At 39.8% G+C, this 13,190-nt stretch overlaps 1 protein-coding gene across 1 annotated transcript in view; it reads left to right on the forward strand.

Moving 5' to 3' along the window:
* Window positions 1-6,712: 6,712 nt before the first annotated feature.
* Window positions 6,713-13,190, forward strand: part of MYO1D (myosin ID) — a 376,233-nt gene continuing 369,755 nt past the window's right edge. The window contains exon 1 of the mRNA XM_031967606.1: window positions 6,713-7,127. Within this exon, the coding sequence (XP_031823466.1) occupies window positions 7,033-7,127 (95 nt within the window). The 5' untranslated portion in view covers window positions 6,713-7,032. The remainder of the gene's footprint in view (window positions 7,128-13,190) is intronic.

Raw genomic sequence — 13,190 nt, forward strand, 5'->3', positions numbered from 1 at the left:
TTGAAATTCTTCACAATGTGCTTTTTAAAATGTAAATAATGTCTTTCCCCATGAGTCTATTAGTTCCTTAAAAGCAAAAACTATCTTTTGCCTTTCTTTGTATCCCGAAAATTTAGCACAGTGCCTGACATGTTGCAAGCATCTAATAAATGCTTGTTGATTGACTGATGAATCTTGTTTGTCTGCTGAAGAAATAACCTTTCCTGAGCCGGGGGTTTCACAGCTCTATTAGTCAAGACACCTTTTCTTTGAGACATCTCTCATATGTGTGAAGGTTGTAGAGAAGTAAATGTTACCAGTAATACTTGCCCAGAATCAATTCTCAGTTCTCTGAATTTACAAGCAGAGGGAGTGTCTGGTACAATCTCAGAGCAGCAGACAGCACTCAAATCATTTACATTAGGCTTTGAATATATTATGGGCTTCTTTTGCAGCCAGGGATTTGCCTCACTGCTTAAGTTTTGCTTAGATAATATTGAAATGAGTTTATCTTCCTAGAATACACACCAACTGACAGAAAGGGGCAAGTGCCCAGAATGGGAAACTAAACTGTTATTAAACTTCTGCCATAGATAATCCACTTGTGGGTAATAAAGAGTTTATTTTATGTAGTGATTGTTGTCTGGAAAGGACCTTCGAGGGAAAAAGAAAATCACTGCCCAAATCATCCAGTCGATGAAAATGAAACAGCTCTAGTGTGCACAGTCTTGTGGATATTTGAAATAGAAATAGACAATGGGCCATGTTTTTTGGTTTGTTTTGTTTTTTTAAAGCATGTTCTTCAGCTTCCCCCCTGAAGTTCAGTGTTCTCACCTGGATTATTCAATCAATCAACAAATAACAGTACAAGGCACTGTGGTAAGAAAGACAAGATAGGAAAGAAAGAGTGATGAGAGATAACATGCAAGCAACTATGTACAAACAAACTATATAGGAGAAATAGGACATAATAAAGAAAGAGAAGGCACTAGAAGGAGCAGGAAAAGCTTCCTGTAGAAAGTGGGATTTCAGCTGGGACTTGAAGGAAGCCAAGGAAACTAAAAGGGGAGAACTATTGAAATAGTCTTCTGGGCAACTAGATAGCAGAGTGGAATCAGGAACACCTGAGCTCAAATGGGATCTCAGACACTTACTAATAGTGTGACCCTGGACAAGTTACTTAATCTTGATTGTTTCAGGATGTGTGTGAGGGACAGACTTCTGGTTGATCTTCTTGCCCCAAATCACTCCTCAATTCAATCTTCCCCTCAGCTGTGGAAGTGATCTTCCTAAAAGCACAGGTACGAACAATTCACACACACTTAATAAACTCCATTAGCTCCCTATAATCTCCAGGATTGAAAAATATAATCCCCCTTTTGGCATTCAAAGCCTTTTCCAATCTGTTCTTTTCCACTTTCAGGTCTTCTTAGGCTTTATCCCCTCCAAGTATTCCAGGACCAGAGATACTAACCTTCTTGCTTTTCTTTCAACACAAGATTCCATCTTCATTCCTTGCCCAGAATGTCCTCCCTTCTACCTCCTGAATTTCTTCAAGATTCAGCTCCAATCCTATCTTCTGCAGGGAGCTTTTCTATTCCTCCATCCCCAATCCTGATCTTCCTCCTGAGATTACCTTCCATTCAGTCTTTGTATATCTGGTATATCCAACACTCCCATCCCTCACCACACACATGTTGCCTACCCCATTAGACTGTGAGCATCCTGAGAACTGGGACTGCTTTCTTGCCTCTTTTTGTTGTTGTTTTTGCCTTTCAGCCCCACCACTAAGCACAGAGCCTGTCACGTAGAAGGTCCATCCTAAATATTTGTTGACAGGTTGGCTGCTGGACCTCTGTGAACTGTTCAAATGGCTTAATTCATAAGGAATTCCTTAAAAAGATGTTAGGGACCCAATGCAGTCTATAGAAGCCCATTTTGGGTAAACACCACTCCCTTCCTTGTACCTGATCATTTGTACTTGATCATCACATTATTCTATGGATGGAGGTTCCTACACTTTGTCTCCCCCCACCTCTTAAAAATATAGCATGAGAAGTGAATGATTTAAAGAGCTCCAAATTTGTGGTCAAAGAACCTGAGTTAAATTAATGAATCAACTGTTTATTACACACCCACTATGTCCTAGGCTTTGAGGATACAAAGACAAAATCCCTGGTTTTAAAGTACTTTTATTCTAATCAATTTTGTACTTCAAATTCCATTTGGGCTACCTTGAACAGTCCTTTAACCTTGCCAGCCCTCAATTTCCTTGCTTGTAAAGTGAAAAGATTGGACTAGATCAGAAATTCTTAATATAAGACTGATGAACTTAGGCTTTTAAAAAATATTTTGATTTGCTATTAGATAGAAAAAGTAATAATGAAGACAACTGTATTTCAAGATAGTTTCCTCTGTATTTTATTTTACACAGTGAAAACTATTAGTCTAAGAAGGATCTATAAGCTTCACCTGATTGCCCAAGGGGTCCATAACACAAAAGATTAAAAACTCCTTAGCTTGATGAATGTGAGCTTGAAGTCCGTTCCAGCTCAAAATAGTGTAAAGTTCTATTTCTTAAAACCAAGGTAGAAAGGCATTCTTTACATTACGGACCTTCTGTGGAAAACTGAACTTGGAATCAGGAAAACTTGAGTCCAAATTCTACCTGAGTATTTTTTTTTAACATTCTTTTTATCATTTCCCCAATATCCCTTCTCTTTCTCCTTCTCTCTTCAGAGAGCCATCCCATAGTATAAATAGCATTTTTAAAAAAGAAATAAAGGAGAGAAGAAGGAAAAATAAGCCTAACCAATTAATATATTGAAAAAGTCTGAAGATATGGCCAATACAAGTGGGTCCTTCCTTCTTGAAAGGGTTAGCAGGAGTATATGCCTATATTTCTTTTTTCATGCCATGTTTATTCTTTTTGCAACATTCATTTTTAATTTTCTTTGTGGTTGTTCTTTCCACGAATGATGTAGTCATTATGTATATTGTTTTCCTGGCTTTTCAATGCAGTGAGTTTCAGTGAAACCAACATTTTATTAAGGACTATTCTGTGTTGCCATCAAGGACCTTAAATGCAGGCATACCTCAGAGATATCATGGGTTCAGTTCCAGACTACCACAATAAAGAGAATATTGCAATAAAGTGAGTCATGAATTTTTGGTTTCCCAGTGCATATAAAAGTTATGCTTACACTATACTGCAGTCTATTAAGTATGTAATAAACAAAACAATTTACATACTTTAATTAAAAATACTTTATTGCTAAAAAAATCTGAGACCAAGTAAGTCATAATCTTTTTGCTGGTGGGGGGGGTCTTTTCTCAATGTTGATAGCTGCTGACTGATCAAGGTGGTGGTTGATGAAGGTTGGTGTGGCTCTGGCAGTTTCTTAAAATAAGATAACAAGTTTGCAACTTCACTTGACTTTTCACTTGAACACTTAGAGGCCATTGTAGGATTATTAACTGGCTTAATTTCAAAAGAGGGAGATAGCTGGGGGATGATGGTCAATGGAGCAGTTAGAACACACATATATTTATTTAAGTTTGCCATTTTATGAGGGTAAGGTTCATGGATCCTCAAAACAATTATAATAGTAATATCAAAGATTATCATTCACAGATCACTCACTATACCAGGTATAATATGAAAAAGTTTGAAATATTACAAGAATTACCTAAATATGATTCAGAAACATATTATGAGTACATGCTGTTGGAAAAATGGTACCAGTAGACTGTTTCAAGGCAGGGTTGCCACAAATCTTCAATTTATAAACTCAGTATCTGTGAAGCACAACAAAGCAAAACACAGTAAAGTGAAGCATGCCCTTGTATATCACAGGTTGTCCGAGACATGTATACTCTAGTAACTATGTTATACATGTAAGGAAGAGAGATACAGAAAAAATTATAAAGAAGATACAGAAAAAATTATAAAAATTGGAGGACGAGATCACTTAAGGATGTACGATGATAAGAGCCTAGATTTAGAGCTGGAAATGATCCTAAAGATCATATAGTTCAACCTTCCCCCAACACATACACTTTTACTTTTTTTTAATAGATACATTAAATGACCTACTCATGGTCACATAGTAAGGAATAGTTAAGAAGTGTTAGGAGCAGAAATTCAATCTATACCTTCCTGACTCTGTTCAATGATTTATCCAATATACCATAGGTCTGACCATTGAAGAGAAATGAATTTCAACGGGCACAGATAAAGATCAATAGTGTAAGAGCATAGCTTTAAATCCAAAATGTATCTTAGAGACGACCTAGTTTGATTCCTTCATTTTACAACTGAGGAAACTGAGGCTCAGGGTCACACAGGTAGTAACATATTTATAAGGTAACCTTACATTAAAGGTTGGCTTCATAAGCTAGTCCACAAAAGCCTATTTAAAATGGGGTCTCCCCTTGGTGGAGCATCTATGGACAAAAGCCACTGGAATATGTTCCCATTAATGGAAGTAAGATCAGAGTCAGATTTGCAGACCACTTTTCCTATATCTCATTATAACCCTGCAAAGTAGGTAGGAAAAATATTATTCCTCATTTTATAGATGAAGATATTGATACTCTGAGAGTCTGTCTTATATGACTTGTTCATGATCATATAGTAAAAGCTCTGAAATAGGATTTGCACCCCCACTCTCTTGATTCTAAACTCGGGATTGTATTTACAACAATGTGCTATTCAATGATGGCCAATTCTTTGTGATCCCATTTGGGGCTTTTTTTTATTCTTTGGGGTTTTTTTTGGGGGGTTGACAAAGATACTAGAGTAGTTTGTCATTTTCTTCTTCAGCTCATTTTTCAGGTAAGAAAACCTAAATAAACAGGATGAAGTTACTTGCCCAAGGTTACACAGCTAGTTTGGATTAGACCTCAGGTCTTCTTGATTCCAGGTCCAGTGTTCTATCTATTATCTCAGACAGAGCTCCAGATAGACAACTTACTATTCAACTTGGAAACACAGAGGATCTGGATTCAAATTCTGCCTCTGGTAATAATTACGTGACCTTAAACCAATCAATGTATCATCTCAGTTTGTTCCTCTATAAGGAAGGGGTTAGACAGAGACCTGTCCATCTCAAGAGCTATGAGCCTACATGATCTTATAATATATAATCACATAATTTATTTAATTCTATGAATTGATCATTTATTCAGTGTTTATGCACCCACCTTTGTTCAAGGTACTGTGGCAATGGGGATATAGGAAAATAAACTAGGATTTGAGAGTAATTGGGGTTCAGTGGGAAGAACTGAGGACTTGAGTAGCACACATCTACTACTTAGAAAGTTGTGTGAGACCTTGGATACTTAACCTCTGCTCCTCAGTTTTCTTACCTGGAAAATGAGAAGGTTGGAACAGGTGGTTTTTAAGAAGCAAAACTATTAAGACTTACAAGGTCTAAATCTTTGCTCTTTTGAGTTCTTGACCGATAGAAACTTCTAATTTAGCTGACAATTTCCTCTCCCCTCTATGTGAAAGAGATGAGACAGGCAGAGGTCAAATAATGGTGTTATTATTAGCAAGTTATTATTAGGTGCACAACCTAGACAAAAGTGATAGTGAAAGTTACTAAGTAGAGAGATCAATATGGTTTGGAGCAAATCCAGAGGACGCCCTGGTGAGTTGTATGTACCTCTGGTAAGGAATACAACCTAGCAAGGCAAAACTTGGCTGGAAGGAGGTCATTAAAGAAAAGGCCATATTCTTGGGAACCAGTTGGAAACCTGAATCAGTTATTTACTATGTAATCCCAAGTACGTTATTTAAGTCCTCTGAACTTTTGTCTCTTCCTCTGTAAAAATGGGTTTCAAAATGCACTATCTGCCTTACAGAATGGCTGTAGGTGAAGCTCTTTTTAAACCTGAAAGTGTAGGAGAAGGAACTAATCTTCCTCATTGCTTCAGCTTCTGTTATTGGGCAACTGGGGCAAGAGCAACGTGATTAAAGAGGCCGGCAAAAACCAGTTTTCATCTGAGGGATGAAGAAGTGAACCTGGAATTTCACTGATAGAAGGAATTCCTGGACCAGAAACCTCCTTCTACCAATGAAGATCTTTTAGAGAGTTACCTGGTGCACTTAAATGACTTGATCAGAATCAAAAAGCCAGTGTAAGGGATGGAGAGGAGAAAAGGAGAGCTGGACCCACGTTTTCTTAGCTGAGACCAGCATTCTTTCCGGGAGGTTATGAGATGGAATCGTTCTCCTGCCTTTGCCAACTACCTCTGGGTGACACTGGGAAAGTTACATGACTTTCTGGGCCTCAGTTTCTTTATCTGTAAAATGTGGTCTCTGCGGTCCCCTGCAACTTTAAAAATTAGGCTCTTCTGATTCCCGAGGGCTCTCCCAACATTCCCTAGTAGAGTAAAAACTGGAAAACTCCCAGCCGACGCTCCACCTCCGCCCCAGCCCAGACGCGTGGCCGGCCCACAGAGGGCGCAGCCGCTTCGGGGAAGCCGGCTCACGAGCTCGAGTGGGTGGGCAGGCGGGCGCGCGCTAGCGGGACAGCCCCGAGCGCGGGCGCGCGCGCATCCCCGGGCCCCGGCGGAGTCGCGCTGCTGCGTGCGCGCGGCCCAGGTGTGGAGCAGAAGGAGGGGGGCGGCGGAGGCGGAGGCGGAGGCTGCGGGCCCAGCTGGGGCGGCCCCCTCGGAGGGAGGAGGTGAAGGGGAGGGGGAGGAAGGGGAGAAGAGGGCCAGGCAGGGGCGGGGCCGGGCCGGACCAGGGCGGGACCAGCCGCCGCTGTCTCCGTCTCGGTCTCCCGTCTCCCACAGCGTCCGGGCAGCCGCAGCGGGAGGAGCGGAAACTGCCGGGTCTGGGCTTTCTTCGGAGACGCCTCCGCCACGAACCGTGCCGCTCTGCCAGCGCATCCCCGGCCCTGCCCGCCTCGGTCCGGGCCGCTGCCAGCCTCGCTGCCCTCAGGGGGCCTCAGATCCCCCCAAGCCTAGCCCAGCCCGGCCCGGCCCAGACCGGCCCGCGCCTCCATCCTCGGCCGCCGGGGTCCCACCTGTGCAACCCGCGCCATGGCGGAGCAAGAGAGCCTCGAGTTCGGCAAGGCGGACTTCGTGCTCATGGACTCGGTCTCCATGTCCGAGTTCATGGCCAACCTCAGGCTCAGGTAGGCGGGGACGGGGGTGGGGGGAGGGGGAGAACGACCCCCCGCGAGGGCAGGATGCTCTGAGCCTGGCGCGGGCCGAGGCGGGGCGGGGGCAGAGGGAGGGGGCCGGACGCGGCCCGGGCTGGGGCAGCCGGGGAGGGGACTGAGCGGCTCCGTCGCGGGCATCCCCCAAGTTCAAATTGCCTCCCTGCAGTTGCCCCCTCGCGTCATTCCGGCTGGGAGACTAGGGTTCCCGGCGCGCTGTTTTCCGGGGCGTTGTCCGTTTTCGAAGTTGCTTTAAACTAAAGTGGGCAAAGTCCCCGAGGTTACAAGGACTGCTTCATGTACTCGCGGATGCCGAGAGCACCTATCCTAGGGTAGCGATTTTTGTTTGGTTTTAACTTGGGCTCTTCCAGTGTTCCAGGTCTTAAGGTGATTTCTTCGGGTTCCCGTCTTACTGACTGACTGATCGAATCCCCGTACGTCCCTGCCCCTCGGTACTCCAGGCTATTCTCTCCTTGAGAGTCTAAGTTACAAAGATGGTGCCAGTTTGCTTTGGTAGCTAAAGTTCCTTCAGCCAAGAGTTCCCAGTACCATTAATATGGTAGCGAGCATGTATAACAAACACTTGAAGGTTTACAAAGCGCTTTTGCAACTAACTATTAGAGTTACGTAGCGGGGGGATATTGAAAGGTTAGGTGATCTGGCCAGGGTCCTGGTATTTGTCAGAGGCAGGACGTGGAATCCATGCCAAGTTTGTTAAAGTCGTGTAATGGATAGGGCAGTGAAACTGGAGTCAACAGCTCTGGGTTCACATCCTGCCTCTGACGTCGACTAGGTGTTCCTACAGCCCTCAGCTTGTACCTCAGTTTACTCATCTGCAAAATGAGTTAAGAGGAAGTTGAACTCAATGGATTTCCAGGTCCTGTCCAACTCCAAATCTATGATTCTTTGATCTTTCTTTCTCCAAGGCAGGTGTTCTATTTTCTGCTGCCCTTTTACCGCTCGGAACAGAAAGTTTTCCTCTTTTTTACAGATGAGAAAGCTGAGCCTTAGAGAAGTCAAGTGACAACCAAAGATATACAACATTTAAATGTTAGAGCCAGAATTCCTGCTGAGGCATCCTGACTCCAAATTCAGCATTCTTTTTCCATACATCATACTTTTTTTAAGGAAGTATACTGAAATTTTCTTTTGAATGAAATTTTAATTAATAGAATTAGTGCTGAATGGAGATACAGAGCATTGAAGTGGTTTTGAGACTTGATTTTTATGTTTCTCTAAGTGGAATTTCTGTGTATCTGAATTCTAGTTTTTATAGTTTCTGGATTCTTTCATTCCTCCAAAGTTTTATAGCCTGCAGCAAGTAATGACAGTCCATAAAATTATGAAGTGTAGGTCAAGATCCAAGTTTGCTCAGTTAGAATTATAGACTTTACAGTTGGAAGGGATCCCAGAGATAATTAGGTCCAACCCCTTATTTTTTTTTTACAGATGAGGAAACTGAGGCCCAAAGAGATCTTGAACTCTTCACTTTTGATTTGTGACTGGAAATTTCACTTTTTTGTAATGTGCTGGAAAAAAATTGTTAATACTTTCCTTTTTGGTAACAATTGTTAGCATAACAGCTGAGGCTTTAAGCATCCCATCTTTCTAAAATGTAAAATTTAAGGCTTCTTTAGGAATTGTGCTCAAGGTTGGGAGGTAACATGATGAGATAAAAACATAGTATTTCCTGGAAATCTGAATACCTGGTTTCTAGTTTTCTAATTATTGCATTGTGAACTTGGCTCAGACCCTTAACCTAAGTTTTCCCATTTGAAAAAATGGAATATTTGTCCTGCATTTGTCAGAAGGTTGTTTTGATAATCAGCTGAGATACTGGCATAGAAACCATAAAGTATTACTTATATGTAAGCTCTTATCCTTATTATATCTAAAATTCTGTTTTTCAAAATATAAGCACCTTTCTATTTATTGGACGCTATCTTCCTAGAAAGAGGTTACATGTTGAAATGATGCAAATCGAATCTCCCTTTCCCTCTTCCTCTTTCTTTCCCACCATACTTGTTTTCAAGGAAATAAGAAACCCCTTCTTCCTGCACAGGTCCATACTTTATCAATGTGAAATTAAGTGACTTACTTAGGGATTCATGGATCCTCAAAAGGAACTACTTTGAATCTGACTGTTTATTCACCATATTATAATGCCTTCTCTTATAGAGGAGGCTATAATAGGAGGCTGTCCTGGTATAGGCCTGATGCTCAATTTATTTTTAATAAAATGAACATACATATCACATTTAATAAATCATAAACTATATGACCATATGAAAGAGACAGACAGAATAGAAGGTTAGCACTAGAGTAAAAAAGACTCTGTTTACCCCGTCTCTTTGGGCAAATTATTTAACCTCTAAGAACCACAAGCTGTATTCCAAAAGTAACTATTCACACTTGACTACTTTCTCATCTCCATAAAACTTGAGAGTGTTTTCTCCATATATAGAATATGAAAACCTAGAGGCAGACTTTCACATTCTCCAGAAGAATTAATCTTTACAATCACAAAGGTATGAAATGTTCACAAGTGCATACTTTGTTTATAAAAAAGTATTTGATTCTTAAAGATTTTTCTGCAATAAGATGTGTATATCTATATATGGATATGTATAGATATATGTAATATGTGATATATTTCTGTGTAATACACATACATATGTATTATATGTGCATGTGTTCATATATATATATATATATGTATATAATAGTGATAATGATAATAATAACTTGACCTTTATAGAGTGCTTATGTGCTTTGGTGCTATTCTAAGCACTTTTTAATTATTATCTCAACAACCCTGGGAAGTAAGTGCTATTATTATCATCCCAATTTTACAGTAAATTGAGGCAAGTAGAAGTGACTTGTCCAGGATCACAAGCTAGCAAATGTTGGAGGTCAGATTTAAACTTGTTTTCCTGACTCCAGACTCAGAATTCTATTTACTGTGTCAGTCAACTGCCCAGTGCACACACATGTTTATATGCACTGTGCATGCACATACAAAGTACATGTGTGTATAAATATACACACATGTAACACTCACCGGTCAATATAATTATACTTTTGTGCATGTGTGTTACATGTATGTGTTTAAAATCACATCATATTCTTTGGAAGCTATAACAAAAGAGATGGCTCTGTTCAAACTTCTCAAGACTGCTAGATTCTAGGAATAGGCTCCTATTCCTAGAATAGTGCACTGAGTGCTAGACATGGACAGGAAGAACTCAATTCAGATCCTGCCTCAGATACTTACTAGCTATATGATCCTGGGTTAGTCACCCAATCTCTTGTCTCAGTTTCCTCATCAGTAAAATGAGCATCGTAGTAATGTCTCCCTCCCAGCCTTGTCAGGGTTCAAATGAAGTAGCATGAAAGCATTCAGTGGACCTTAAAATATTATCTAGTTGCTAACTATTATTAATATTAAAGAATAAATAAATCCAGGAGACAGGTAGTCATATCCTCGGCTATAGTATATTTGCACCATCCTGGAGGAGGACCAACTCAGAGTCCAAATGGAAAAAGGATTCCCTCTAAGATAGTATAACAATAGGAACTGACATTGATATGATGCTTTAGTGTTTTCCAAACGCTTGATGCATGTTACTAATCTAACAACTCTGTGAGATATGTACTAAAATTTTATTATCGCACTGATTTTATACAAATGAGAAAGCAGGTTCCCAGAGGTTAGGTGCCTTGCTTATGGCCACACTCAATTTTTTCATCTGAAAATGATGAAGTGTTGGACTCGGTAACTTCTCAAGTCCTTTCTGGTTTTCAATCTGTGTTTCTGTGATCATCTGTAAATTTGGAAGGAAGTCGTTAACAAAATTCCCCCAAAGATCTGTGCTTGCCCCTGCCAGTGGTGTTTAACATTTTTATCAAAGTCAACTGTTATTATTCATAATCTGTATATAGGCACAAATGATATGCTTATCAAATTGGCATCTTACCCAAAGTTGGAAAGATTAACTGACACACTGGTTGACAGAATCTAAGAGGATGGAATAGGGGGAAAATGTAAGTCTTATACTTTTTAAAAATCAGCTTTGAAAATATAAAGTGGAGAAAGTAGAGCTAACTAGTCCATTTGAAAAAGATCTGGGGATTTCAGTGGATTGCAAGCTCAATATGTGTCAACTTTTTAACACAACTGTCACAAAAAGAAAAGTATAATGTCCAAAGGTAGAGAGGCAATGGGTCTATAGTGATTGAACTATGTTTAGAGTGTTGTGTTTAGTATACAGTACTTCCTTTTAAAGCTGCTGGTAAACTGTAAACTCCTCTGTTTGTTCAGAGGAGAATGAAGATTCTCAAGATCATGAGATAGATGGATAGGGTGACTCAGTATGGGTATGCTTATCCCTGAGAAAGGAAGACTTAGGAAAGCTTCTCTTCCTGAGATCACAGAGTGGGCTGGATTATACTGATTGCAGCAAGCTAAAGCTTTTCTCTTAGCAACCCCTCTCAACATTTTATCTTTGAGGATTCTGTGAATCATGGAATGCTCATGGTATCTGAAAAATCAGAATTACAGATGACCCAAATGGCAATGGAGAAGCAAATGGTGGGCATGCTCAAGGTGCAGTGTCATTTCAGTGATGAAAAAAGTGGTATAAAATTTAACCTCTAGAATATGGATGGAAAGGAACCAAGATATTATCATCCATTGAGAAATTGAACTGGTATCCAAACTAAGAACATTAAAAAACAAAAACAAAAACAGAACAACATCTTTCCCAACATGTTGGTTGGGCCACCATTGTTAGACAGGAAGTTAATGAGAGCTAATCTACTGAAGTCCATACCATGCATTATAAAGCTTTCCAAAGAATGTGTAAATCAGTTACCTCATATTGACTTCAAAGTGACTGGATTTTTTTTTGAAGAATCTACTAGGAAGGAGTCCTGGCATCAAGCTAGTATAGCAGATAGAGTACTGAGCCTATGGAATCCAATCTCAGACATTTACCAACTGTGTGACACTGAATCCATCATTTAATCTCTTTCTGCCTCAGTTTCCTTTTTTAAAAAGCTTTTTATTTTCAAAACATATACACAGATAATTTTTCAACATTGACCTTTGCATAGCCTTGTGTTTCATATTTTCCCCTCCTTCCCCCTACCCTCTCCCCCTAGATGCAAGCAATCCAATATATGTTATACATGTTTAAATATATGTTAAATCCAATATGTGTAAGCATATTTATACAATTCTCTTGTTGCACAAGGAAAATCAGATCAAAAAGGAAAGAAAATGATTAAGAAAGCTAAATGCAAGTGAATAACATAAAAAAGACTGAGAATGTTATGTTGTGATCCACATGACTCTCTTTATCACAAGATCATTGGACTCAGTTACCTTTTTGGTAAAATAGGAATGATAATAACACCTACCTCAAGAGTTGTTGTGAGGATCCAATGAAATAATATTTGTAAAGAACTTAACACAGTGCCTGGTACATATTAAGTGCCTAATAAATGCTTAATCCATTCTATTCTAAGTCCGGTCACAGATTTTGAGAGTTAAAAGATACCTTAGAGGTCATCTAGTTTAAACCACAACTAAAGGAGCCCTCAATATCACATAGTGACCTCTAATTGAAGATCAACTAAGGAAGAGGAATCCTTCAAGCTGAAATGTAATGATATTTAGATTCTGGATCCACTGATGGAGTAGTGATGATAACTCATCTGAGGATTAACATAATTCAGAGAAGCCCATTACCAAGTTGCCCTGCCAAGTTGAGTTATTCACCCAGTACACCCATTCTAGCATTTTGCAAACTCCACATAACATCATCTCAATGAACAACGCTTCCATCATTAATACATTAGGACTAAAGGCTTGTGACCTTTTTTGGTGTCCAGAGAATCATTCATTTATAACATTGTTATGAGTTATGACGGTGGATAGAAATACCAATATTTGTTATGCAAGTATGTATGTGTGTGTATATCAGGTAATAATAAAATGCATAATTTAGTGGGTTATTTGTTTTGTTTTGTTTTTAA

This window comes from Sarcophilus harrisii, chromosome 4 (assembly GCF_902635505.1).
Source record: "Sarcophilus harrisii chromosome 4, mSarHar1.11, whole genome shotgun sequence".
Taxonomy (NCBI): domain Eukaryota; kingdom Metazoa; phylum Chordata; class Mammalia; order Dasyuromorphia; family Dasyuridae; genus Sarcophilus; species Sarcophilus harrisii.